A 27810-nucleotide genomic window follows, 5' to 3' on the forward strand; every position below is an offset into this window, starting at 1 on the left:
ACCAACAGTACCCCTCCCACTCCAACATGTGTCGCCACACAAAGAAGTCTTTTTATTAGTTGATAACAATGTCCCAACTTTCCCATCAGTCTAAATGTTGATATGTGTGAAACTCCCATTTTTAACAAAGCTGGTGTTTTCTACTGGAGATGTATATTGAGAAGTAAGACACTCTGAGACGTGAGAGTGTGCCACTTTTATTTCAGGATAAAATACAGATTTCAACTGATCACACAAAGACACAAGTGTGTTTTCCATCATTACCATTTGAATTTACTGTCGATGTTTATTTTAGATTACGGATATACAAATAGGTCAGCACAAAGCAGAGCTAGCTGTTATTCTGTTACTGGTAGTAGGAAAGGACATTCTGGTGACAGAGAGAGAACTGTGTTAGAGGGAGGAAAAGGAGGGTTAGAGGTTGGAGAAGGAGGTGAGTTTGATGGAGTTTGATGAGGAGATGAAAGCTGAAAGGAAGAGATGTACTTGGGAGAGTAACGGCGATGTCTGCACAAGCTATATATTGACATGTTAATGCATCTGTAAGGTGTTTTGATGATGTTTCTGCTGTAATCTCAGAATCATTTAATAGTCACAGCAGGAGCAGTAGCAGTAGGTGGCGGGCAGTTGCAGTTTTTGTCAAGTTTTGGGTATAACTCAGTAACAGTTGTGCGGAGAGGACATCTTGATCCAGGAAACACTTCAGATTTTCCTCCAAGTTCGTTGTGGAGCTCCTCCAGAGTCTTAGTCTGCAGGTATTCTTCTGTAGGTTCAATGTTCTCGCCCCAGTGTGCACTTGCTAACCATTTGTTCTCTTTGCTGCTGTAGCAGCAGAATGCTGACCAGAGCATGGAAGGAATATTAACCCTGTTGTTGAGGATGTTGTTGGTGCTGGGCTGTGCTCCGATTACTACAAAACCTTCTATATTATTATTGTTGTTGCGGCAGTATTCATTCATAACACATTTAATGCATTGTTCCATATTGTTCCAGCTTCTGCCATTGAAGTTTTTGTTTTGTGGAACAATGTTGGTCAGGGTATTGGTGGATATTATTTCATCTTGATTAAATCCATAGGAGCTTGGTAACAAATGGCCTTTATTAACACCTTTCTCTGAATCCTGTTTGTAGTCGATGAACCCAGCCTGGTGTTCGTAGGTGTTCTTATTGTTTTCAGATATCATGTTGTCCTCAAGCTGTAAAAATTAAAAACTAAATTACTGTTTCATACAAGGTTACATCAAAATAGATTCAAAGTTAGTATTAAGTTAGTATTGGGTTCCATAATTATCCTTAGGAAGTAAACAAGACTATTTTTTGGTGCTTTTGCTTCATTTTCAAAGTAAATTCAGATTGAGAGTTTAGACAATAATTTGGTCTCAACAATGTCCAAAGATTCAGGTAGAGTAACTGACACTGTGGCAATGCACTGCAGCATCATAACGGTTTATTTCATGTATTTTCAACTGATTAACAACTTTTAACTGATGGCAGATAAAATGAGACTTGTCAAAAAACATCTACAAATACTTTAGTATTATGGTATTTTCTTTGTTAAAAAGCTCACCTGTGGTTCAATCATCCAGTCGGGGTTCTTAGGTCTTTTGCCTTCATTCCCTCTGTACTTTGCAGCAGAAAACACTGGGATCTTGTTCTGGGTGTCGTAAAGCGTAACAAAGGTTTTGGTGTTTTTGAAGGTCTGGCAAATAAGTTTGTATCTGTTCTGGTCCAGGATCTCCCCTCCCTCCAAGATTCCTGGGATGTTTGGTGGATTATTGTTAAGAAAGAATCCTTTACAGTCTGCCATCAAGTTCACCACTTTAGTTTCTGTGGGAACGACGGACAGAAGGAGGAGAGCAGCGAGGGGCAGGAGAGCCTTCAGTAATGTCATGGTGGATCACTGTAAAAAAATAAAATAAATATCAGTGTATTATAGTTTGTTGCATGTCAAGTTAAAGTTAAATGAACTGATCAACTGAAAACCCATGATTTTTCACACTATATTCACTCTTTATTTGATGAAACTGTGGATCAACCTCTATGAAGATGTGTTAATTATTAATTACTAGTCTGTGTTAGAAGAGAAAAGACAAATCTAATAAAACACATTTAAAGTTTGATAGATGGATAGATTCATCCTGAAAGAAAATGTTAATTGTCTTTGTTAAATATCTTGATTGATTTTCATCTATTTTGGTTCAACTTTACAAAAGTAACAAGTTAAACTAGTGACGTCAGTTGTGTTAACGGACTCAGTTTAGTCCGACTGTGTCCACATGACTTTGTAAAATAAAACTATACTTAAAATTTCAGAATATTCTTAATAATATAAAAATGTCTCAGTAACTTGTGCTCTGTGTTTATATTCACTGAATTACAGACACAAGGAGAAAATAAACTAAAACTGAAGAAAAACTCACCGTTGTGAAGGTTTCCTGAAAATCTCTTGACCTTGTCTCTCTGTGTTCACAGCAGCAGTAACAGCATGATGGTCCTCCTCCAATATAAACTCAGCCTGAAGAGGAAGTCCAGTTTTTTTATTTATCTGCGTACTTTTTATGTAGTTGAATTTCTAGTGTCCCTTTAATTTGCATTAACCTGAGAAAGGTGACAAAGCTAAACCACACTGTGCCTCTCCTTCACACGTTCAGAGTCTCAGCTTCCTTTTTCAAACAACATAGCGCATTGTGGTTTGAACACTGAATGTGTGAAAACATGAAACTGGCATGAACTAAAACAGAATAACCAGGTTTTAAAAGTGAGTTCATTCATTCATTCATTCATCTTCTGTACCCGCTTATTCCTGTTAAGGGTCGCGGGAGTCTGCTGCAGCCTATCCCAGCTGTCATCGCCGCCCACCTGGACAGGTCTCCAGTCTATCTCAGGGCTAACACAGAGAGACAGACGACCATTCACACTCACACTTACGGCCACCAGCAGCCATCCCCAGCAAGATACAGTCTGACACTGACACAGACACACACACAAAAATGGTTTAGGAACAACTCAAAACACATGAAGAACAGCACAAGATGTTGACCTGGCTTCCAAATTCACTAGATCCCGAACTGATCAAATGATCCACAGAGGCCCCTCCCCCTCAAAGACCCCCCCATTAACAACATTGTGTTGCCAGACACCACAGGACACCCTCAGAAGGCCCATGTCCATTCTCTGATGAGCCATATTTCTCTTTCACTGCTGGTTCCTCGTCCTTCAGAGGTGACTACATTAACCAATCAGTTACTGTTTGCTCAAGTTCATAGTTTATAAGTATTTTCATTGATAGTGTCACTTTAATTTACATTAACCTATCAGATTTCTGAGAAAGCTGAAGAAGCTAAACCACACCGTGCCCGTCCTTCACACGTTCAGAGTCTCAGCTTAGCTTTTTAAAACCACACAGCTCATTGTGGTTTGAACACTGAATGCATTATAAACATGAAACTAGCATGAACTAAAACAGAACAACCAGGTTTTAAAAGTGATTTTTTTGAAGAAATGTATCTGATCATCTACAACATTATGACAAAAAAAAATGAACACCTCACACACAATCTACTCCACCTGGTCTCTGCCAGAGCTTCTTCTAATACGGACAGTCTTACTCCATAACATTATGACCATCTTACTAATATTGTGTAGGTCTTCCTTATGATGACTCATCAGAGAATGGACACAGGCCTTCCGAGGGTGTCCTGTGGTTCTTCATGTTGTTTTTTAATTGTTCCTAAAGCATTTTTGAGTGTGTGCCTGTGTCAGGCTGCATCCTGTTGGGAATGGCTGCTGCCATCATCCTACTTGTCCTATCAGTGGAGCTAGCGGGGTGCTCTCTGTTCCTGGCCGACAGGACTGCAGCTTCAGGCGAGACCAAAGGCGGAGGTTTGGCACTGTAACCTACAATCACAACTCATGGTGTACAGCTACGAACATATCTGGCTGGAATATCTGGCAGTGAAGTGCAGACAGTTTAAACTGGTTAGAGAACTCAGCTCTGTTATGATTGTAGCGACCTACATATCACCACGAGCTAATGCTAAGTTAGTGCTGTAGTAGCCAAGGACGATGATGACTGCTGATGACGGTGACAAATGCAGCGCCACCACCAGTACAACTTTTGGACCTCATCAGAAACAAGCTAAGCTCATCGCAGCACCTGCCACCGCTACCCAGAGCAAAGTTAATGCGCTGATTTTTGACTTTGTGATTGACAGTGCACAACCTTACTTCCGTAAGCTGATAGAAGAAATCAGTGGTGGGAAAACGCCCATGTGCAGGAAGACTCTGGTGCAGCGTCACCTTTTGACCATGCATAATGTGTTTGCTGTGAGTTTACAAAGTGCATGATTGCACCCTGTATGGTTTTCAGTGCAGTTTGCAAATTTTATCTTATGCACATTCAAAGTATATTTTTGCTTTGTTATACACTTGCTTGTTTAATTTCTGTCATTTCTGAGCTGTGGGAATTAATAAAGGTAAAGGAAATTGAAGACTATTGACTCTTGGATGCCATTTTTCTTTAAATAGTATCAGTTGCAGGACAAAATGCATCACATTTGTGTTTCGTGTACCTGCATAACCTTTTCTCTGAAGACTGCAATTAGATCGTTCTCTAAAGCATGTGTTCAGTGAGCTAAAAGTAATCCAAAAGTATTTAGAATACATTACTTGAGTAATCCAAGGGAATACATTACAGATTACATTTTAGGACATGTAATCAGTAATCTGCAGGGGGATACATTTTAAAAGTAACCCTCCCAACACTGGCTGTTTGTACCTCTTTCGTCACGGAAAAGGTGCAGAAACATCAAAACCACAACCAACAGACTGAGAGACAGCTTCTTCCCCAGAGCTGTGCAGTCAAGCCCCTTTTTTAAAAGTAACCCTCCCAACACTGGCTGTTTGTACCTCTTTCGTCACGGAAAAGGTGCAGAAACATCAAAACCACAAGCAACAGACTGAGAGACAGCTTCTTCCCCAGAGCTGTGCAGTCAAGCCCCCCTACCCCCCCCCCCCCTCCCCCCCCGCCGCACACACGCTGACTAATCATTCCTATGTATCTGTACAGCTGTATTTTTACTTTTTTATTTTTACTTTTATTATTATTGTTTTATTTTATTCTCATAGCTGCCTATTCTATTGTCTTTTTTATATTGCTCTATTTAAGCCAGGAGCTACCGCACAAAATTTTGTTATGTTCTCACATAATGACAATAAAGGATTCTTGATTCTTGTTCAAGTCAAAATGTGCACTAAAATTGTAAACAGACAAACGTTCTCAGCTAGTAACCTTCATTTTTTTGTCATAATGTTGAGGCTGATCAGATATATTTTTTAAAAAAAATCACTTTTAAAACCTGGTTGTTCTGTTTTAGTTCATGCTAGTTTCATGTTTTCACCGCATTCAGTGTTCAAACCACAATGAGCTGTGCTGTTTTAAAAAAGAAGCTGAGACTTGTGTGAACGTGTGAAGGAGAGGCATGGTGTGGTTTAGCTTAGTCAACTTTCTCTGGAATCTGAAAGGTTAATTCAAGTTAAACAGGTACTAAGAACTCAACTAGTTATAAACTAAACTGGACGTCCTCTTCAGGCTGAGTTTATATTGGAGGAGGATCATCATGCAGTTACTGCTGCTGTGAACACAGAGAGACAAGGTCAAGAGATTTTCAGGAAACCTTCGCAACGGTGAGTTTTTCTTCAGTTTCAGTTTATTTTCTCCTTGCGTCTGTAATTCAGTGAATACAAACACAGAGCACAAATATACTGAGACATTCTTATTTTATTAAGCATTTTCTGAAATTCTAAGTATAGTATCTATCTATCTATCTATCTATCTATCTATCTATCTATCTATCTATCTATCTCTAGCCAATTAATTTCACATTGAAATGAATGGAGAAGGCCGAAAAAATCGCCAAAATGCCAAAATGCCCACCTTCTCTTTGATGAGACATCACTTGGACATGCTTTGCAGTAGAAAGGTGCTTGAAAGTTTGTACGAGGCACAGGAAGTGTAACTTTTTTTCCCTGAAAACAGCGTTTTTATATCTTTTACCGTTTGGTCAGGGTTGCAGTTCATGTTTTGATGAAATTTTGGAAAAATCTGAACAATCTCTTGTTCATAATGGGACCCTATGGCCTCACTCTAACCCTCTCAAAATTCTGAAAAAACAAACAAACAAACATTCAATCTCATCAGGTGGCCACAGTTTTTAAGGTACACAGATAAAAAAAATATAAAAACGTAGAGTTATTTTGGGAGGGGGGGACTTTCAGATGGTGTGGGTCTGATTTCTGTAGGGTCTACGGTTTGGACTGTAGGCTCGACCAAGCGAGGAGTGCGCAGACCACTTTTTCTCCGTGTGTGCGTACGTGGAAAGTGAGACCGATTTTTTGCCAGAAATTCATTCACTGTCTGGTCTATCTCTTGTCAGGGTGGCCACAATTTTCACAGTAAAATCGCTGAGGACAGACGTTTGTTGCTCACAGTGTGTTCATTTTCCTAATATGACTTGTAGTTTTTGAGATACACTATATTGCCAAAAGTATTCACTCTTGAATTCAGGTGTTCTTATCACTTCCATGGCCACAGGTGTATTAAATCAAGCACCCAGTTATGCAGACTGCTTCGACAAACATTTGTGAAAGAATAGGTCGCTGTCAGGAGCTCAGTGAATTCCAGCGTGGTACTGTGACAGGATGCCACCTGTGCAACAAGTCCAGTCGTGATATTTCCCCGCTAAATATTCAACAGTCAACTGTCAGTGGTTTTATAATAAAGTGGAAGCGAACGAGAGCAACTCAGCCACAAAGTAGCAGACCACGTAAAGTCTACTTAAGAACAGTGCGTAGAGCTTCATGGAACTGGTTTCTATGGCCGAGCAGCTGCATCCAAGCCATACATCACCAAGTACAATGCAAAGCGTCAGATGCAGTGGTGTAAAGCATGCCACCACTGGACTCTAGAGCAGGGGAGACATGTTCTCTGGAGTGACCAATCACGCTTCTCCATCTGACAGTGGGACTTGTTTGACTACATTGAGCCAAGTGTGAAGTTTGTTGGAGGGGGGTTTATGGTGTAGGGTTGTTTTTCAGGAGCTGGACTTGGCTCCTTAGTTCCAGTGAAAGGAACTCTGAATGCTTCAAAAAAACCAAGAGATTTTGGACAATTCCATGCTTCCAACTTCGTGGGAACAGTTTGGGGGTCACCCTTCCTGTTCCAACATGACTGAGCACCAGTGCACAAGGTCCATAAAGACGTGGATGAGCCAGTTTGGTGTGGAAGAACTTGACTGGCCTGCACAGAGTCCTGACCTCAACCTGACAGAAGACCTTGAGGATGAATTAGAGTGAAGACTGTGAGCCAGGCCTTCTCGTCCAACATGACTGTCTGACCTCACAAATGGACTTCTGGAATAATGGTCAAAAATTCCCATAAACACACTCCTAAACCTTGAGGAAAGCCTTCACAGAAGGTTTGAAGCTGTTATAACTGCAAAGGTTGAGCTGACGTCATATTAAACCCTATGGATTAAGAATGGGATGTCACTTAAGTTCATATGAGTGTAAAGGCAGATGAGTGAATACTTTTGGCAATATAGTGTATCTTCATTTAATTTTGGAGGGCAAATCCTAGGGTAAAGAATATATTTCTTTTTTTTCAGGATGAATCTATCCATCTATCAAACTTTAAATGTGTTTTATTAGATTTGTCTTTTATCTTCTAACACATGACTAGTGTCCGAGTGACCGAGTGCCGCTGTAGCATGGCAGCTCACTGCTCCGGGTTAGTGTGTGCTTCACCTCACTGTGTGCTTTGTGTGTTCACTAATTCACGGATGGGATAAATGCAGAGACCAAATTCCTTGTATACACAAGTATACTTGGCCGACAGACCTTAATCTTAAAAAAAAAGAAAAATCTTAATTAATAATTAACACGTCATCATAGAGGTTGATCCACAGTTTCATCAAATAAAGAGTGAATATAGTGTGAACAATCATGGGTTTTCAGTTGATCAGTTCATTTAACTTTAACTTGACATGCAACAAACTATAATACACTGATATTTATTTTATTTTTTTTACAGTGACCCACCATGACATTACTGAAGGCTCTCCTGCCCCTCGCTGCTCTCCTCCTTCTGTCCGTCGTTCCCACAGAAACTGAAGTGGTGAACTCAATAGCAGAGTGTAAAGGATTCTTACTTAACAATATTCCACCAAATATCCCAGGAATCTTGGAGAGAGGGAAGATCCGGGACCAGAACAGATACAAACCTATTTGCCAGACTTTGAACAACACCAGAACCTTTGTGACGCTTTACGACACCAAGAACAGGATCCCAGTGTTTTCTGCTGCAAAGTACATAGGCAATGAAGGCAACAGACCGAATCGTTCCCCATGGATGACTGAACCACAGGTGAGCTTTTTAACAAATAAAATACCATAATACTAAAGTATTTGTGGATGTTTTTTTACAAGTCTCATTTTATTTGACATCAGTTAAAAGTTGTTAATCAGTTAAAAATACATGAAATAAACTGTTATGATGCTGCAGTGCATTGCCACAGTGTCAGTTTCTCTACCTGACTCTTTGGACATTGTTGAGACCAAATTATTGTCTAAACTCTCAATCTGAATTTACTTTTAAAATAGTCTTGTTTACTTCCTAAGGATAATTATGTGGAACCAAATACTAACTTTACTTTGAATCTACTTTGATGTAACCTTGTATGAACCAGTAATTTAGTTTTTAATTGTTACAGCTTGAGGATCCAAATGACAATAACAACAACATGGCACGAGCAAATGATAAGAAAACCTACAACAACCAAGCTGGGGACACCGACTACAAACACAACAACCGAGGTTTTGACAGAGGCCATTTGTTACCAAGCTCTTATGGATTTAAAGAAAATGAAATAAAATCCACCTTTACCCTGACCAACGTTGTTCCACAAAAAGACAGATTCAACCAGGGAAGCTGGAACAAGATGGAACAATGCATCAAATGTGTTATGGAGAAATACTGCATCAACAACAATAATAAAATAGAAGGTTTTGTAGTAATCGGAGCACGGCCCAGCACCAACAAACCCCTCAACAACAGAGTTAATATTCCTTCCATGCTCTGGTCAGCATTCTGCTGCTACAGCAGAAAAGAGAAGAAATGGTTAGCAAGTGCATACTGGGGCGAGAACATAAACCATGAACCTAAAGACAAATACCTGCAGACTAAGACTCTGAGGGAGCTCCACAAAGAACTGGGAGGAAAATCTGAAGTGTTTCCTGCAACAAAATGTCCTCTCAACACAACAGTTACTGAGTTTTACCCAAAACTCAAACAAAACTGCAACTGCCCAAAGTAGGTGTACGACTACTACTCCTGCTGTGACTATTAAATGATCTGAGATTACAGCAGAAACATCATCAGAACAGCTTACAGATGCAGTAACATGTCAATATATAGCTCGTGCAGACACCACCTTTACTCTCCCAAGTACATCTCTTCCTTTCAGCTTTCAGCTCCTCATCAAACTCCATCAAACTCACCTCCTTCTCCAAACTCTTTGGCACTGTACATTCACAACTCGTGGTGTACAGCTGCGAACATATCTGGCTGGAATATCTGGCAGTGAAGTGCAGACAGTTTAAACTGGTTAGAGAACTCAGCTCTGTTATGATCGTAGCGACCTACATATCACCACAAGCTAATGCTGAGTTAGTGCTGTAGGAGCCAGAGGACTATGATGACTGCTGATGACGGTGACAAATGCAGCGTCACCACCAGTACAACTTTTGGACCTCATCAGAAACAAGCTAAGCTCATCGCAGCACCTGCCACCGCTACCCAGAGCAAAGTTAATGCGCTGATTTTTGACTTTGTGATTGGCAGTGCACAACCTTACTTCCGTAAACTGATAGAAGGAATCAGTGGTGGGAAAACGCCCATGTGCAGGAAGACTCTGATGCAGCGTCACCTTTTGACCATGCATAATGTGTTTGCTGTGAGTTTACGAAGTGCATGATTGCACCCTGTATGGTTTTCAGTGCAGTTTGCATTTTTCATTTTATGCACATTCAAAGTATATTTTTGCTTTGTTATACACCTGCTTGTTTAATTTCTGTCATTTCAGAGCTGTGGGAATTAATAAAGGTAAAGGAAATTGAAGACTATTGACACTTGGATGCCATTTTTCTGTAAATATTTTCAGTTGCAGGACGAAACGCATCACATTTGTGTGTTGTGTACCTGCATAACCTTTTCTCTGAAGACTGCAATTAGATCGTTCTCTAAAGCATGTGTTCAGTGAGCTAATTATTTTACTTAAGCAATCCAAGGGAATACATTACAGATTACATTTTAGGACATGTAATCAGTAATCTGTAGGGGGATACGTTTTAAAAGTAACCCTCCCAACACTGGTTGTTTGTACCTCTTCCGTCACGGAAAAGGTGCAGAAACATCAAAACCACAACCAACAGACTGAGAGACAGCTTCTTCCCCAGAGCTGTGCAGTCAAGACCCCCACCCCCTGCCCTGCACACACACACACATACACATACATGCACATGCTGACTAATCATTCCTATGTATCTGTACAGCTGTATTTTTACTTTTTATTTTATTTTATTCTCATAGCTGCCTATTCTATTGTCGTTTATATATTGCTCTATTTAAGCCAGGAGCTACCACACAAAATTTTTTCATGTTCTCACATAATGACAATAAAGGATTCTTGATTCTTGATCATGTCAAAATGTGCACTAAAATTCTCAGCTATTCTCAGCAGACAAACGTTCTCAGCTAGTAACCTTCATTTTTTTTGTCATAATGTTGTGGCTGATCTGATACATTTCTTCAAATAAAATCACTTTTAAAACCTGGTTGTTCTGTTTTAGTTCATGTTAGTTTCTGGTTATGGGTGCGCAGGAAGCATGCTAGCTGGGGAACTAGCTAAGGTAAGGAAGGCCGCATGTAGGCCTCGATTTGTTTGTTACGTGATTTGTTTGTTACGTGGTTTCGGCCTGCATCAACGGGGCGAATCGCGGTAGATCTGCTTGTTTGTTACGTGGTTCAGTCTGCATCAACGGGGCGAATCATGGTAGATTTGTTTGTTTGGCTCGTGGTTATTAGTTACTATATTAGCTGTTGATAGACATCGAATGGTGAGGGAAACAGGGTTGTGCAGTGGCGGTGTGGAGGGGGGTGACTCCAGGATGCTGGAAGTCACTGTTAAGCCTTCTCGAGGTGTTGTGGGCCTAACTTAACGAAACATCGGTGAAGGGAGGTGCCCACTTGAAAACCCCAATGACATGCTGCTGTGAACACAAGGAGACAAGGTCAAGAGATTTTCAGGAAACCTTCATGACAGTGAGTTTTTCTTCAGTTTCAGTTTATTTTCTCCTTGTGTCTGTAATTCAGTGAATACAAACACAGAGCACAAGTTACTGAGACATTTTTATATTATTAAGCATTTTCTGAAATTCTTAGTATCTATCTATCTATCTATCTATCTATCTATCTATCTATCTAATTCATTTCCTATTTAAATAAATGGAGAAGGCGGAAAAAATTGCCAACATGCCAAAATGCCCACCTTCTCTTTTCTAAGACATCACTTGGCCATGCTTTTCAGTAGAAAGTTGCTTGAAAGCTTGTACGAGGCACAGGACGTGTAGCTTTTTTCCCCTCAGAACAGCAGTTTGATATCTTTTACCATTTGGTCAGAGTCGCAGTTTACGTTTAGATGAAATTTTGGAAAATTCTGAACAATCTCCGGTTCATAGTGGAACCCTATGGCCACACTCTAACTTCTTCAAAATTCTGAAAAAATAAAAAATAAATAAATAAATTCTATTTGATCAAGTCGCCAAACTCTGCAGGGTCTATGGTTTTAACTGTAGGCTCGAGGAAAGTGAGACTGATAGTTCGTCAGAAATCCGTTCACTGTCTGGTCTATCTCTTGTCAGGGTGGTCACAATTTTCACAGTATGTGCATGGAAGCAACAGAAAATCGTTACGGACAGACGGCTGTTGTTCACAGTGTTTTCATTTTCCTGATAGGACTTGTAGTTTTTGAGATACACTATATATTGCCAAAAGCAGTATTGCAGACTGCTTCTACAAACATTTGTGAAAGAATGGGTCGCTCTCAGGAGCTCAGTGAATTCCAGTATGGTACTGTGATAGGATGCCACCTGTGCAACAAGTCCAGTCGTGATATTTCCCCGCTAAATATTCAACAGTCAACTGTCAGTGGTTTTTATAACAAAGTGGAAGCGAACGAGAGCAACTCAGCCAGTAGCAGACCACGTAAAGTCTACTTAAGAACAGTGCGTAGAGCTTCATGGAATGAGTTTCTATGGCCGAGCAGCTGCATCCAAGCCATACATCACCAAGTACAATGTAAAGCGTCAGATGCAGTGGTGTAAAGCATGCCACCACTGGACTCTAGAGCAGGGGAGACATGTTCTCTGGAGTGACCAATCACGCTTCTCCATCTGACAGCGGGACTTGTTTGACTACATTGAGCCAAGTGTGAAGTTTGGTGGAGGGGTGATTATCGTGTGGGGTGGTTTTTCAGGAGCTGGACTTGGCTCCTTAGTTCCAGTGAAAGGAACTCTGAATGCTTCCGCAAACCAAGCGATTTTGGACAATTCCATGCTCCCCACTTCATGGGAACAGTTTGGGGGTGACCCTTCCTGTTCCAACATGACTGAGCACCAGTGCACAAGGTCCATAAAGACATGGATGAGCCAGTCTGGTGTGGAAGAACTTGACTGGCCTGCACAGAGTCCTGACCTCAACCTGACAGAAGACCTTGAGGATGAATTAGAGTGAAGACTGTGAGCCAGGCCTTCTCGTCCAACATGACTGTCTGACCTCACAAATGGACTTCTGGAATAATGGTCAAAAATTCCCATAAACACACTCCTAAACCTTGAGGAAAGCCTTCACAGAAGGTTTGAAGCTGTTATAACTGCAAAAGGTGAGCTGACGTCATATTAAACCCTATGGATTAAGAATGGGATGTCACTTAAGTTCATATGAGTGTAAAGACGGATGAGCGAATACTTTTGGCAATATAGTGTATCTTCATTTAATTTTGGAGGGCAAATCCTAGGGTAAAGAATATATTTCTTTTTTTTCAGGATGAATCTATCCATCTATCAAACTTTAAATGTGTTTTATTAGATTTGTCTTTTATCTTCTAACACATGACTAGTAATTAATAATTAACACATCTTCATAGAGGTTGAGCCACAGTTTCATCAAATAAAGAGTGAATATAGTGTGAACAATCATGGGTTTTCAGTTGATCAGTTCATTTAACTTTAACTTGACATGCAACAAACTATAATACACTGATATTTATTTTATTTTTTTACAGTGATCCACCATGACATTACTGAAGGCTCTCCTGCCCCTCGCTGCTCTCCTCCTTCTGTCCGTCGTTCCCACAGAAACTAAAGTGGTGAAATCGATGGCAGACTGTAAAGGATTCTTTCTTAACGATAATCCATTGAATATTACAGGAATCTTGAAGGGAGGAAACATCCTAGGCAAGAACAGATACAAACTTATTTGCCAGACCTTCAGAAACACCAAAATCTTTGTGACGCTTTACGACACCAAGAACAAGATCCCAGTGTTTTCTGCTGCAAAGTATAGAGGTCATAAAGGAAAAAGACCTAAGCGCCCCAAGTGGATGATTGAACCACAGGTGAGCTTTTTAAAAAAGAAAATACCATAATACTAAAGCATATGTCGATGTTTTTTGACAAGTCTCATTTATTTGACATCAGTTAAAAGTTGTTAATCAGTTGAAAATACATGAAATAAACTGTTATGACGCTGCAGTGCATTGCCACAGTGTCAGTTACTCTACCTGACTCTTTGGACATTGTTGAGACCAAACTATTGTCTAAACTCTCAATCTGAATTTACTTTGAAAATGAAGCAAAAGCACCAAAAAGATAGTTTAGTTTTCTTCCTAAGGATAATTATGTGGAACCAAATACTAACTTTACTTTGAATCTACTTTGATAAAACCTTGTATGAAAGAGTAATTTAGTTTTTAATTGTTACAGCTTGAGAACCCAGATGACAGCGACAACATGACACCAGAAAACAGTAAGATAACCTACAAGAACCAGGCTGGGCTCCCCGACTACAAAAACAAGCTAGGTTTCAATAAAGGCCATTTGTTACCAAGCTCTTATGGATTTAATCAAGATGAAATAAATTCCACCTTCACCCTGACCAACATTGTTCCACAAAACATAAACTTCAACAACGGAAGCTGGATCAACATGGAACAATGCATCAAATGTGTTATGAATGAACACTGCATCAACAACAAAAACAAAGAAGGTTTTGTAGTAACTGGAGCACAGCCCAGCACCAACAACATCCTCAACAACAAGGTTAATATTCCTTCTATGCTCTGGTCAGCATTCTGCTGCTACAACAGCAACCAGGATCAGTGGTTAGCAAGTGCACACTGGGGCGAGAACAAAGAAGAATACCTGGAGACTAAGACTCTGGAGGAGCTCCACAGGGAACTGGGAGGAAAATCTGAAGTGTTTCCTGGATCAAAATGTCCTCCCAACAAAACTATCAAACAGGTTGACCCAAAACTTGTAAATGTCTGCAAATGCCCAAAGTAGGTGAACGACTACTACTACTACTTCTACTGTGACTATCAAATGATTCAGAGATTACAGCAGAAACGACAAAAACAGCTTACAGATGCATTAACATGTCAATATATAGCTCATGCAGACTCCGCCGTTACTCTCCCAAGTGCATCTCTTCCTTTCAGCTTTCATCTCCTCATCAAACTCCATCAAACTCACCTCCTTCTCCAACCTCTAACCCTCCTTTTCCTCCCTCTAACACAATTCTCTCTCCGTCACCAGAATGTCCTTTCCTACTACCAGTAACAGAATAACAGCTAGCTCTGCTTTGTGCTGACCTATTTGTATATCCGTGACCTAAAATATACATCGACAGTAAATTCAAATGGTAATGATAGAAAATACACTTGTGTCTTTGTGTGATCAGTTGAAATTTTATCCTGAAATAAAAGTGGCACAAGGAAAACCCACGTCTCAGCGTGTCTTACTTCTCAATATACATCTCCAATAGAAAACACCAGCTTTGTTAATAAATGGGAGTTTCACACATATCAACATCTAGACTGATGGGAAAGTTGGGACATTGTCATCAACTAATAAAAAGACTTCTTTGTATTGCTTCATGTGCTTTATTCATTTATTTAAACGTGTTCAAATCCACTTAGTTTCACCCTCCATGACTTTAAAAACGTTGTTGTATTTAATTGTTTTACCACAGGAAGCATACAACATTTTGAACTCCAGTTGTGCTTAAAGCTTTTACTGCTAAAACACAGCTTGTTCTGAAACGTCCCACCTCAGTCCCACCGCTGCCAAAGTCTGACCCTTCATCAAAATACAAGTCATGTGCTTCGTCGTTCCTGAAGCAAGAATCTGTTGTTCACTATTGTTTTTCTTTAGTTTGTTGCTGCGTTAACTTGTTGGCAGTAAATTAAAATAAAAATTCAGACAACATCCACAACCTTGTGTTGTTGTTTTTTTTCTGAAGACCTTAGGGAGCAGCAGTCCAGACCCAGAGGTTAAATTAAGACATCTTCAAGGAAGATCTAAAGTCTGGCAGCTAATCTAGAACATTGATTGTAGTCTGAATCATTTTAAAGATTTGATGAATTTAATGGTTTACTTTTTTCTTTTCGTATGGTATGAATGTTATGATTGCAGGTCCAAATGTTGACAAAAAATCTCATTCAAAAACTTCCAGCAGTCTCTGCTTGTAATGACTCCATCCAGCCTCAACATAATATCTCACTTTTCATGGCTGTAATTTCAGTGTTTGTTTTTCCTCACTTTGAGATTTATTTTCCATCATCTCGACAGTTATTGTTGTCTTTCAGACAGCTGCCACAATCCTCGTCAGACTAATGGTAAAATTTGTTGGTGTTGGATACAGACGCCTGCAGAAGAGACTTGGGGCAGAGGATGTTGTGGTGTGGACAACTCGAAGGAAAGACCCCAGGAGTGAGACTCAAGAGTTCAGGCTCAAGGACAGGACGTTAATGAAAACAAAGCTCAAGCTGAGTTCCAAATAGACACAAAAAGAAAAGCAGGTTATTTGGATTGGGCACGAAGGAAACAGGCTAAGCAACAGGAGCTGGTTCTAGTGTTACTACCACAGGGGTAAAAAATGAAGAACTGGCGATGAGTGGGTGAGTGGAGAGTCCTCAAGTAGGGTTCAGCTTGATTGGATGATGAGAAGCAGGTGAGACGGCAGCCCAGCCCCAGCATGACGACCAGCAACAGCTCAACTCTGCACACCTGAGGAAAAAATAGAAACCAAACAAACACAAAAGCAAACCAATAGAGGGCGACAAGTCTCCTGTTAACAGTAGAACAACTGAATTTAACTGATTTGTTTGTCATGTTATTAGAATGTGAGTCCAGTGTGACGCCACACCATGTTCATTAATAAACCTTCATATTTATTCTCATTGACCTGGAGGACATCTGCAGACATCCAGGTTTTGAAGTGTCGACGACAGTGAGTGTCCTTTAGTTGTCAGGATGTAGGGGGAGGCAGATCTGTGTGTCGTCTGGTTGTAAATCATATGAGTTCATGGGAGCATGTTAGAAAAGAAGGATACAGCCTGTTCAGTGGGAGGAGATAAATGTTATTGTCTGTGTTGTTTTTCTGCTCTACGCTATCCACCTGTATTCCACCTGGATGAACAAGTAAGAACCAGTGTAGAGTTAATGTGTACTGCATGACTGGGACATAACTTGTTAGTGAAAAATGTATGAAACAAACTCTGATGGTGATGTATTTGATGAGCTTATTTGCTCTAGTGCATCAACACATGTATCAAAAAGATGTTGAGCTGCAAGTAATTAGATTTATTCAGAAACCTTTACACCATGGTACAGTCAGTCTGTGAAGCTTGTGAAGAGAACTGAAGAGAAATGTTCTTCTGCTCTAAACATCAACTGTGTTTCAGGAGGAAAACTGCCTCAGTTATCCTCTCATATTAGCTCCACATTTTCTCCATGGCCTTTGTTTGAGATCCTGGAATAAAGACAGGAGACGGTCATTTCTTCACATGTGACAAACAGCAGCTTTATTCATCATGTGAAGCTTCAGTTTGTTCTCCCATTAAATCAGTAAAGTCTGATAAAGTTAGTTGGACTCAGAATATAAGCTATGTACAATTAAATAATGACTGATGTCCTGACTGATGATGATCATGATCACTACAGTTGACATGAGCTCGTCTGTTCATCCATTTCAACAACAAACCAATCAATGGAGATGTAATTGTAGATTTATTTCTTTCCAAAGTCAGAACTAAATCTCTGTGATAAAGGAAGGTCTGCTGATTTCTCTGTTGAGGCCCTCGCAGCAGATGAGAAACAACAACATACTAACACATCAACACAAATATTCATGAGACGTTCAGAGTACAGACAAGTTTAGATTTTCATGTGGACAAATATCAGTTTAGCTGAATCAAAGTCATGGTGAGCAGTGAGAGCCTCCGTGGCTAAACAGACACAGGAAGGAGCTCCACCCAAACAAAGTCCAACATCAAGCAAACAATAAGCCAGGAGACGTCAAAGTACCACCCAGAAAGTGTGATTGACAGCTGACCTCTGTGCAGTGAAGACATGACACAACAATGAGCTCTCAGGTACAACGATGGAGACCAAATCACCTGGAGACTAAAAGACACATTTTAACCAACTGTCCCTCAAGTGACTTCTGTCTATTTGACTTTAATCAACTCAGCAGTGTCTCCAGAATGAAACGGACGAAGTCCAGCATAGAGAGGCTGAGTGAATGTGGTCTGGACTCTGTGGAGGAGAGTCATGGTTTCAGAGACGCTGTAGAAAGACAGAATACCTGCTCTGTGGTGCAGGTACACTCCTACTCTGGAGGAAACAGGACCTGAGATGGCAGTTGAGACTTTGTTGTAGTAAAATACATAACTGTTTGTGAAACAATATAATGACCAAGATTTGTCATTGCCTCCAAATAAACATTCCTGTGACCAGCCTGCTCTGCTGATATTCTTGTATGCCACTGCTACTTCAACTCCTCTTCCTCTCCACTCCACCTCCCAGTAACAACGTCCAGTCAGACTCTCTCTACTCAGGACCTGACTCCAACCGGTGAATCTGTCTGGATGATCAGAATAAGACTGATATTGAATCATAAATTTTGCTTTTCTGTTCCCCTCAGATAATAACAGCAGTGTGTTTGCTGTGTTTGGATCCAGTGTGATTTCATGTGAATATTTCAAGAATTCATCTCTGGTCTTTGGCTCTGGTTGTGGCAGTAAAACATCCACTTCAGTCACTGTCAGTGAGATGTTTGTCCATGTCTCTCTCAGAATGTCCTGTATTTTCTCTCTGGTTTCTGTCACAGCTGCTTTCACATCATCAAAGTACTTCAGAGGACGAATCTTGATGCTGGATGAGTGTGTAGACTCACTGGGTGGTGGCAGTGAGGGGTAGTTGTGTAGAAACTGGTTGTGATCCTCTGTGTTTAAGAGCTGCTTCAGCTCGGAGCCTTTCCTCTCCAGCTCAGTCATCTCCTGCTCCAGCTTCTCCAGAAGATCTTTGACTCGACTCTTTTCAGTTTCCTGCTGGGATCTGACCAGCTGCTCCACATCAGAGCTACTTTTCTGGATGAGACGGATCATCTCATTGAAGATCTCCTGACTGTCCTCCACTGTTTTATCAGCAGAGCCATTGATGGCCTTCAGCTCCTGTCCAAGCAGCTCCACATCTTTCTTTCTCTCCTGGATTCCCTGCAGGATTTCTCGGAGCATCACCTCCACCTCCTTCTGCTTCTCAGTCCTTTCTGCTGCAACTGAGACTGTTTCATGGCCTTTATGTTCCTCCATTAAACAGAGATAACAGATACTCTGCTGATCAGTACGACAGAAAATCTTCATCACCTCCTCATGACGAGAGCAGATGTTCTCCTGGAGCTTCTTGGAGGGCTCCACCAGCTTGTGTTTCTTTAATGGAGCTGCATCATAGTGAGGTTGGAGGTGTTTCTCACAGTAAGAGGCCAGACAGACCAGACAGGACTTGAAGGCTTTCAGCTTCCTCCCAGTGCAGACATCACAGGCCACATCTTCAGGTCCAGCATAGCAGTGATCAGCTGGAGCAGCTTGGAGTCCAGTCTTCTTCAGCTGCTTCATTGACTCTGCTAACATGGTGTTTTTCTCCAGGACAGGCCTCGGTATGAAAGTCTTCCTGCACTGAGGGCAGCTGTAGATTCCCTTCTGGTCTTCTCTATCCCAGTGGCTTTTAATACAGTTCATGCAGTAGCTGTGTCCACATGGAATAGACACAGGATCCTTCAGTAGATCCAGACAGATGGAACAAGAGAAGGTTTCTCTGTCCAGCTGAACTCCTTTCTGCTCCATTTCACCTCTCAGTGTTGACGACTGTGTGAGTTTCTGTTGGCTAGAAGTGACTCTAGTTTGAGCTCTGATCTGAACAACATGTGATTCTACAGTGAATGGAGCTTATCAGCTATCACACTTCACCACATAATGGTTACGCCAATCTTCAATGTAGAGATCTAAAGGGGAGGGAACAAGGAAACATGAGGAAATATGAGTGGAGCTTCTCCAGAAAGAGGGAGGAGTTAACAGATTTGTTCAAGGAATAGGAACAGTGTGAAGCTGACACTTTTTACAGCCGTGCACTTTTAAGAACTTTGGTCAGCTCTGCTTTTAGGTGGTAAACTCTTCTTGGGATCTCACAATTTTCATCATCAGCTCTTCTGTTCTCCTAAAAAGCTGAACGGTGTAGAAAGAGGATGAGAGAAAAACTGGAGTGTGACGTGAATCTCCAGCTAATAAAACAAAATGAAAAGCAGATCAGTAAAATGTTTGGTCAGTCTCTCTTATCAGTGCACGTTGAACTCTGCACCAGTGTCACACATCTTGATAGGAGCTATATAATCAAATAGCTTTGAAGGCTGTAGTCTAATCTTTTACTGTAGTTTAATTACTTCCTACTGACAAATGAGAGGTTGTGATAGACCTTTATGGATTTAATTTTCAATTGTCTGAAACTTTACATCGCTGCCTGCAGCCTCGGCCTGAGCACTGTTGTACTTTTACGACTTTTATCTGGGTGAGACGTTCCTGGTGTTCACTGACCGGTCAGTTAATCAAATAAAAACTTTCAGAAACAAAGGATCAAAACTGTTCAGTCAAAGTTCGCTCTAGGAGAACAGAAGAGCTGACGATGGAAACTGTGGAGACATCTCTAAACCCAGAGATCCCAAGAAGACTTTCCGCCTAAAAGCTGAGCTGACCAACAGTGCTTTGTTGTAAAAGGTGTCAGCTCCACACTGCTCCTCTTCCTGGAACAAATCAAATCCGATAACCCCTCCCTGTTCTTGGAGCAGCTCCACTCTGTCCTGATATTTCCATTCATATCTGCACTTTGAACATGGGTGTAACCAAGATGAGGTGAAGTGTGAGAGCTGACAGGCTCCATTCACTGTAGAATCACATGTTGTTCAGATCAGAGCTCAGACTAGTTTCACTTCTAGCAAACAGAAACTCACACAGTCATCTACACTGAGAGGTGAAATGGAGCAGAAATGAGTTCAACTGGACAGAGAAACCTTCTCTTGTTCCATCTGTCTGGATCTACTGAAGGTTCCTGTGTCTATACACTGTGGACACAACTACTGCATGAACTGTATTAAAAGCCACTGGGATGAAGAAGACCAGAAGGGAATCTACAGCTGCCCTCAGTGCAGGAAGACTTTCATACCGAGGCCTGTCCTGGAGAAAAACACCATGTTAGCAGAGTTAGTGGAACAGCTGAAGAAGACTGGACTCCAAGTTGCTCCAGCTGATCACTGCTATGCTGGACCTGAAGATGTCGCCTGTGATGTCTGCACTGGGAGGAAGCTGAAAGCCTTCAAGTCCTGTCTCATCTGTGAGAAACACCTCCAACCTCACTATGGTTCAGCTCCATTCAAGAAACACAAGCTGGTGGAACCCTCCAAGAAGCTCCAGGAGAACATCTGCTCTCGTCATGATGAGGTGATGAAGATTTTCTGTCGTACTGATCAGCAGAGTATCTGTTATCTCTGCATAATGGATGAACATAAAGGCCATGAAACAGTCCCAGTTGCAGCAGAAAGGACTGAGAAGCAGAAGGAGGTGGAGGTGATGCTCCAAGAAATCCTGCAGGGAATCCAGGAGAGAAAGAAAGATGTGGAGCTGCTTGGACAGGAGCTGAAGGCCATCAATGGCTCTGCTGATAAAAGAGTGAGGGACAGTCAGGAGATCTTCACTGAGATGATCCGTCTCATCCAGAAAACAAGCTCTGATGTGGAGCAGCTGGTCAGATCCCAGCAGGAAACTGAAAAGAGTCGAGTCAAAGATCTTCAGGAGAAGCTGGAGCAGGAGATCACTGAGCTGGAGAGGAAAGGCTCCGAGCTGAAGCAGCTCTTATGGGGCGTTCTATTTGTCCACCGAACTCGGTTTGCGAGTCGGTTTCCGGAGTTACGAACCGGAAGTTGTAAATAGAACGCCCCCGAGGTCGTATATACATGTCGTCAACTCGTCGAGGCTCAGAGGACCCCGAGTTCAGTTACCAAGATGGCTACTACGAGGATCACACGTAGTAAACATTGTGGTTTTCTACAATTTTAAGCACTTTTGTCTTTGTTGTAACCAAATGTAGAAGTCGTACACATAGCAGTGTATACGGTTACCTATAGGCAGTGTTTGGAATAACGCCGTTTAAAAGAACGGCGTTAGGTAACGACGTTATTTTTTCAGTAACGGGGTAATCTAACTAATTACTTTTCCCGTCGTTACAACGCGGTTAACGTTACAGGACATTAAATGCGGTGCGTTACTATGCATTGATTGAATAAACTGTGTAATCCGAACGCACCCCTGGCTCACCGCTAGTGAGGAGGTGGGTTAATAACGAGGTAAGCGATTATGATTGGCAAAGGCAGAGTCATGTTTCATGGTAGCCAATCAGAGCCAGCGTTTTCACACACATGCCAGCACACGCACCACACACACACACACACAACAGCTAAACAGAGATTCGATGAAGCAGCAGAGATGGCGAGTCAGGAGCAATCCGATGAAAAGTTGGCATTTTCAAGGTGGAGATATAAGCACTACTTCAATAAATAAAAACATTAATTGTGGTCAAAGGGAGGAACGTGCATGTAATGTGTACATTATGTCCAGGAGCGAAGACTTTGTCGACATCCGTTGTAAGCAACTCTAATTTAATGAAGCATCTCACAACCAAACGCATCGACAAAGCTAGTGGCCAAAAACACCGATACCTCCACCACAGATGATAGCTCGCCGTCTAAACCCTATCGAAATATAAATATTATATATATAAATATAATATAAATATAAAATATATATATCAATATCAAAAGTTATGTACAAACACCTGTCTGTTCTACTCATTTCAACTGACTTGTGAAAACTGTTAAAAAAAAATCCGAATTCTTTGACATATAGCAACTTTTTTTTTTTAACAGTAACGCAGATAGTTACTTTCCCTGGTAACGAGTTACTTTTATTATAGAGTAATTCAGTTACTAACTCAGTTACTTTTTGGAACAAGTAGTGAGTAACTATAACTAACTAGAAAATTCCCGCGGAAATTTTTGAAGTGCCGAGAGGGCTGTTGCCGGGGTTCTGTATTGAAAAAGCACACCTCAAATAGCCACAAATGTTAGCAATTAGCATGTCTTTACATGCAGTCAAGCATTAGCCGCTAATGTTAGCAATTAGCATCTCTTTACTACCACGAGCGGCTAGCACGCTAGCTACTCATGGCAGTAAAGCATTAACCACAAATGTTAGCAATTAGCATGTCTTTACTACCATGAGCAGCTAGCATGGTGGCTGCTCTTGGTAGTAAAGCATTAGCCACTAATGTTAGCAATTAGCATGTCTTTACTAAGTAGCATGTCTTTACTACCATGAGCAGCAGCTATAACAAAAAACACAACTCAAATAGTCATTTAAGGCCTGATTCCTTCTGACTGGATGGGTGTGAGTTTGATGTCATGCAGGGTACAACAAACCAAACAGGATGAGGAGGATGCAGTAGGCCTGGCTGAGAGAGCGAGACACTGAGAAGGGTCGTCCTTTATGCTTCGCCTTCTGCAAACTGAAGGGCGGGTACAGGCAGCAGACCCCTCCCAGCTCCACCTGAAAGCCAGCATCAAATAAGGAAGAGAGTGGGAGGGATCGTCACACCCCCACCTTTAAGAGGGGCGTCCTCACTAGGATCCCCAGACAAAGAACGAGCAAATCGTAATAACTGATCGTTAATCATAATCATTTTAACAATAAAACTCATTACTCCTACCTGAGCAATAGTTTAACAGTTTACGGCACAGTCTTACAGTTAGAAAAACATCAATATTAAACTTAACACATCCAGGCTGTAACAAGGAATCAGCGATGAAGTGAAGACCTTCAAATTGTCCTGCGAGTCCAGCTCTTTGTCTCATGTTGGACGTCACTGCAGTCTGTCTGGATCAGCTGGAGGAAAACTATACGCAGACAAATAGACATGTCAAATAATGTTATGTAACATACTGAATATAACTCTTATGAGTGTTCAACAGCTCATTATTTATTTAATTAAAAACATCATATTATATTAAATTACTCCAATTATATATATATACTGTCATTAATGTTGTTACAAGCCATAAACGTTTCCTACTTTATGTGATGGAATAATATATTTTTCAGTTTGACACAGTTTTAGTGGCTAACCCCACTAGCCTCCACGTTAGCTCCCGGCTAACTCCCGCGGGTCCGCGGTTAAATCCCGGTTAGCTCGCGGTTAAGTCCCGGTTAGCTCGCGGTTAAATCCCGGTTAGCTTGCGGTTAGCTCGAGGCTAGCTCGCGGTTAGCTCGAGGCTAACTCCGCGGTTTAGTCTCCCCATTGTAACAGTCTGAGAGTCCCTAATGTTTTGTCAGTCTGTGTCTGTAATGCTATAGTGGGAGGGGAGGTGGGGGGGTTGGAGTGGGGGGGTCATAGTGTCAGGTTCTGGCTCCCTACTATAGTCCTGTAATGGGTTTAGGGGGTCATAATGTTTTGGCAGTCTATTACTGTAATGCTTAAATGGAGTGGGGGGGTCATAGTGTCAGGTTCTGGCTCCCTACTATAGTCCTGTAATGGCTTAAGTGGTCATAATGTTTTGGCAGTTTCTTACTGTAATGGTTAAATGGAGTGGGGGGGGGGGGGGGGGGGTCACAGTGTCAGATTCTGCCACCCTACTATAGTCCTGTAATGGGTTGAGGGGTCATAATGTTTTGGCAGTCTGTGTCTGTAATGCTATAGTGGGAGGGGGGGTGGGGGGGGGTTGGAGTGGGGGGGTCATAATGTCAGGTTCTGGCCCCCTACAGTACTGCAGTAATGGTTTGGGGGGTTTTAATGTTTTGGCAGATCATGTTTTCCACTGAGAGCTCTTTTCCCGCCTCTCGTCCCCAGCAGCTGCGTGTGTGAACGTGTGTAAGCTGGTTGGGGTCTGGTTGTCATGGCTACCAGGGTCAACTGCTACTGTCAGAATGTCAGTTGGAAGACGGGGAGAGAGAGAAAAAAAAACTTAAAAATCGCCTCGAACAGGAAGGACTTGTGGCCAAACCGTATTTCCAATCATTGAACCGACTTAACTTTGGGCATCTTGAGGCTTTCCTGAACGTCTACATATGCAATTTGTGGGTAAAATGAAGAAATGTGACCTATTTAGAGCGATTCAAAGAAAGGTTACGTCTGCTTTCCTCCAGAAATTTCCCTGCCTTTTTAACATGGCAGCCTATGGAGCTGTGGATGGGTGTTGCTGGCGCATCTTTGTGTCTGACGCCAAAACTATAAGACTTACAGCTTTAGCAGACGAATTTGAGTGAGAAGACAAATTTTCCTACGTTTCTATGTATAAATTATGTCTGTCGTGTGAAATTTGTGGCCACGGGAGCAGTTTCTGTACAGTTTTTTGACTAATTTTCTTCTCTCCTCCTCACTCTAGCTGATGATGTCATCCACTCTAGCACAAACATTCCGCGCAATACACACCCATTATAAACCCTGAAATTTGAGTAAAAACCTACACAACTCTGAGGCTTCATAGTTTAAAAACGGTAAAAGTTGTCGATAAGTGAAGTGAATCTCTGAAGAGAAGGCAAGAGTACCTACGTTTTAAAGTTCAAATGAAGTCTCTCGGTTAAAGCATGCCAGAGCAGTTCATTGTTGAAAATGTCTGTTGATTTTTTTATTTTTTCGGGCTTCTCCATTCATTTCAATGGGAAATTTATCGCGGTTTTTCGCGAATAAATTCGCGAAAAACTCACGAATCCCTTATAAAAGTAATAGCACGGGATTCGGGATCAAAACACACGTTTTGATATATCATGTGTTGGGGTCCTCTCGCCGGTTCGGGCCGCATTAATCGGCGAAAAAGGGCGGAAAATGAATAATAAGTAAAAAAAATAAAACTGCAAAGAAACACGCAGAAGATCAATAGCTATGGGAGGAGTGGCCTCGTGTCATAGGCACTCGGCACTAATTACTTTTTTAAAGTAACGTTCCCAACACTGCCTATAGGCATGTTGCTACAGCTAAATACCGCTTAAGAAGTTATTTTGTAGCTTGTGCAGTTTAAATTGGCCAGAGACGCTCCATGTTGCTATGACAACAATACCGAGTCTTGAGCAGAAAGCGGAGAAAAACCCGCTGTAACTTGTTTTCCAACACGGATGTGACGTCACTCTCGAGTTGCAAGTCGCGCTTACAAGACAAATAGAACGGGCCATTAAACACAGAGGATCACAACCAGTTTCTACACAACTACCCCTCACTGCCACCACCCAGTGAGTCTACACACTCATCCAGCATCAAGATTCGTCCTCTGGGGTACTTTGATGACGTGACAGCATCTGTGACAGAGACCAGAGAGAAACTACAGGACATTCTGAAAGAGACATGGACAAACATCTCACTGACAGTGACTGAAGTGGATGTTTTACTGCCACAACCAGAGCCAAAGACCAGAGATGAATTCTTGAAATATTCATGTGAAATCACACTGGATCCAAACACAGCAAACATATGGGTGTTATTATCTGAGGGCAACAGAAAAGTGACATTAATGAATCAACATCAGTCTTATTCTGATCATCCAGACAGATTCACTGGTTGGAGTCAGGTCCTGAGTAGAGAGAGTCTGACTGGACGTTGTTACTGGGAGGTGGAGTGGAGAGGAGAAGGAGCTGAAGTAGCAGTCACATACAAGAATATCAGGAGAGCAGGCTGGTCACAGGAATGTTTATTTGGAGGCAATGACAAATCTTGGTCATTACATTGTATCACAAACAGTTACACATTTCACTTCAACAAATTCTCAACTCCCGTCTCAGGTCCTGTTTCCTCCAGAGTAGGAGTGTACCTGGATCACAGAGCAGGTATTCTGTCTTTCTACAGCGTCTCTGAAACCATGACTCTCCTCCACAGAGTCCAGACCACATTCACTCAGCCTCTCTATGCTGGACTTTGGTTACTTGATTTTGGAGTCACTGCTGAGTTGATTAAAGTCAAATAGACAGAAGTCACTTGAGGGACAGTTGGTTAAAATGTGTCTTTTAGTCTCCAGGTGATTTGGTCTCCATCGTTGTAGCTGAGAGCTCATTGTTGTGTCATGTCTTCACTGCAGAGAGATCAGCTGTCAATCACACTTTCTGGGCGGTACTTTGACGTCTCCTGGTTTGTTGTTTGCTTGATGTTGGACTTTGTTTGGGTGGCGCTCCTTCCTGTGTCTGTTTAGCCACGGAGGCTCTCACTGCTCACCATGAATTTGATTCAGCTAAACTGTCATTTCTCCACATGAAAATCTAAAATTTTAGACTTAGAGACAAATATTCATGAGACATGAATATTTGTGTTAATGTGTTTGTATGTTGTTGTTTCTCTTCTGCTGCATGGGCCTCAACAGAGAAAAAATCAGCAGACCTTCCTTTATCACAGAGATTTAGTTCTGACTTTGGAAAGAGATCATGATCATGATCATCATCAGTCAGGACATCAGTCATTATTTGATTGTACATAGCTGATATTCTGGGTCCAACTAACTGATTGTGTGGATGAAGTGAATCTGTGAATCATGAAATCACTAAACAAGAGTCATTTATCAGACGTTACTGATTTAATGGGAGAACAAACTGAAGCTTCACACGATGAATAAAGCTGCTGTTTGTCACACATGAAGAAATGACCATCTGCTGTCTTGATTCCAGGATCTCAAACAAAGCCCATTGAGAAAATGTGGAGCTAATATGAGAGTATAACTGAGGCAGTTTTCAACCTGAAACACCACAAAGTACAGAGTTGATGTTTAGAGCAGAAGAATGTTTGTCAGTCAGTCAACTCTCTTCACTGAACCAGGTCAGTCACAGAGAAATGAGCAGACTTTCTGTCATATTTTTGCAACCCAGATTTCGTTCTTGATCTCAGTCGATAAACAGGTTTCATTCCACGAGACTTAAAAAGGTTGAAAAGACTCCAAATGAAGTGGGAGTAGTTTGGTGGTGAACACATTTAGTCCTCAGCAAGATAGTAGATATGGTGAAGATGAGAACTTGATGATGATTTATGGGACATCTGACTGAACTGTACTCTCAGATGAGCGTTAGC

The 27810-nt window shown here is 41.4% G+C and overlaps 2 protein-coding genes across 2 annotated transcripts; one reads left to right on the forward strand and one right to left on the reverse strand.

Moving 5' to 3' along the window:
* Positions 1 to 16950: 16950 nt before the first annotated feature.
* LOC311506276 (tripartite motif-containing protein 16-like) lies at positions 16951 to 19558 on the reverse strand. The gene has a single exon (XM_084570171.1). The coding sequence runs from the start codon at positions 19515 to 19517 to the stop codon at positions 17844 to 17846; it is 1674 nt and encodes a 557-aa protein (XP_084426297.1). The 5' UTR covers positions 19518 to 19558; the 3' UTR covers positions 16951 to 17843.
* Positions 19559 to 20757: 1199 nt separating this feature from the next.
* LOC311507595 (tripartite motif-containing protein 16-like) lies at positions 20758 to 27626 on the forward strand. Its single transcript, XM_084571999.1, has 2 exons — positions 20758 to 21581; positions 25946 to 27626. The coding sequence occupies exons 1-2, from the start codon at positions 20805 to 20807 to the stop codon at positions 26720 to 26722; spliced, it is 1554 nt and encodes a 517-aa protein (XP_084428125.1). The 5' UTR covers positions 20758 to 20804; the 3' UTR covers positions 26723 to 27626.
* Positions 27627 to 27810: the final 184 nt, after the last annotated feature.

This window comes from Chelon labrosus, assembly GCF_963514085.1.
Source record: "Chelon labrosus genome assembly, chromosome: 1".
NCBI lineage: Eukaryota > Metazoa > Chordata > Actinopteri > Mugiliformes > Mugilidae > Chelon > Chelon labrosus.

What these genes read in the sequence shown, in the direction of transcription:
- LOC311507595 (XM_084571999.1), top strand. Translation starts at nt 20,805, where the DNA reads ATGAACTGTATTAAAAGCCACTGGGATGAAGAAGACCAGAAGGGAATC. An exon ending in TGAAGCAGCTCTTATGGGGC is followed by an intron (nt 21,582 to 25,945) that starts GTTCTATTTGTC and finishes CCATTAAACACA; the next exon opens with GAGGATCACAACCAGTTTCT.
- LOC311506276 (XM_084570171.1), bottom strand. Translation starts at nt 19,517, where the DNA reads ATGGAGCAGAAAGGAGTTCAGCTGGACAGAGAAACCTTCTCTTGTTCC.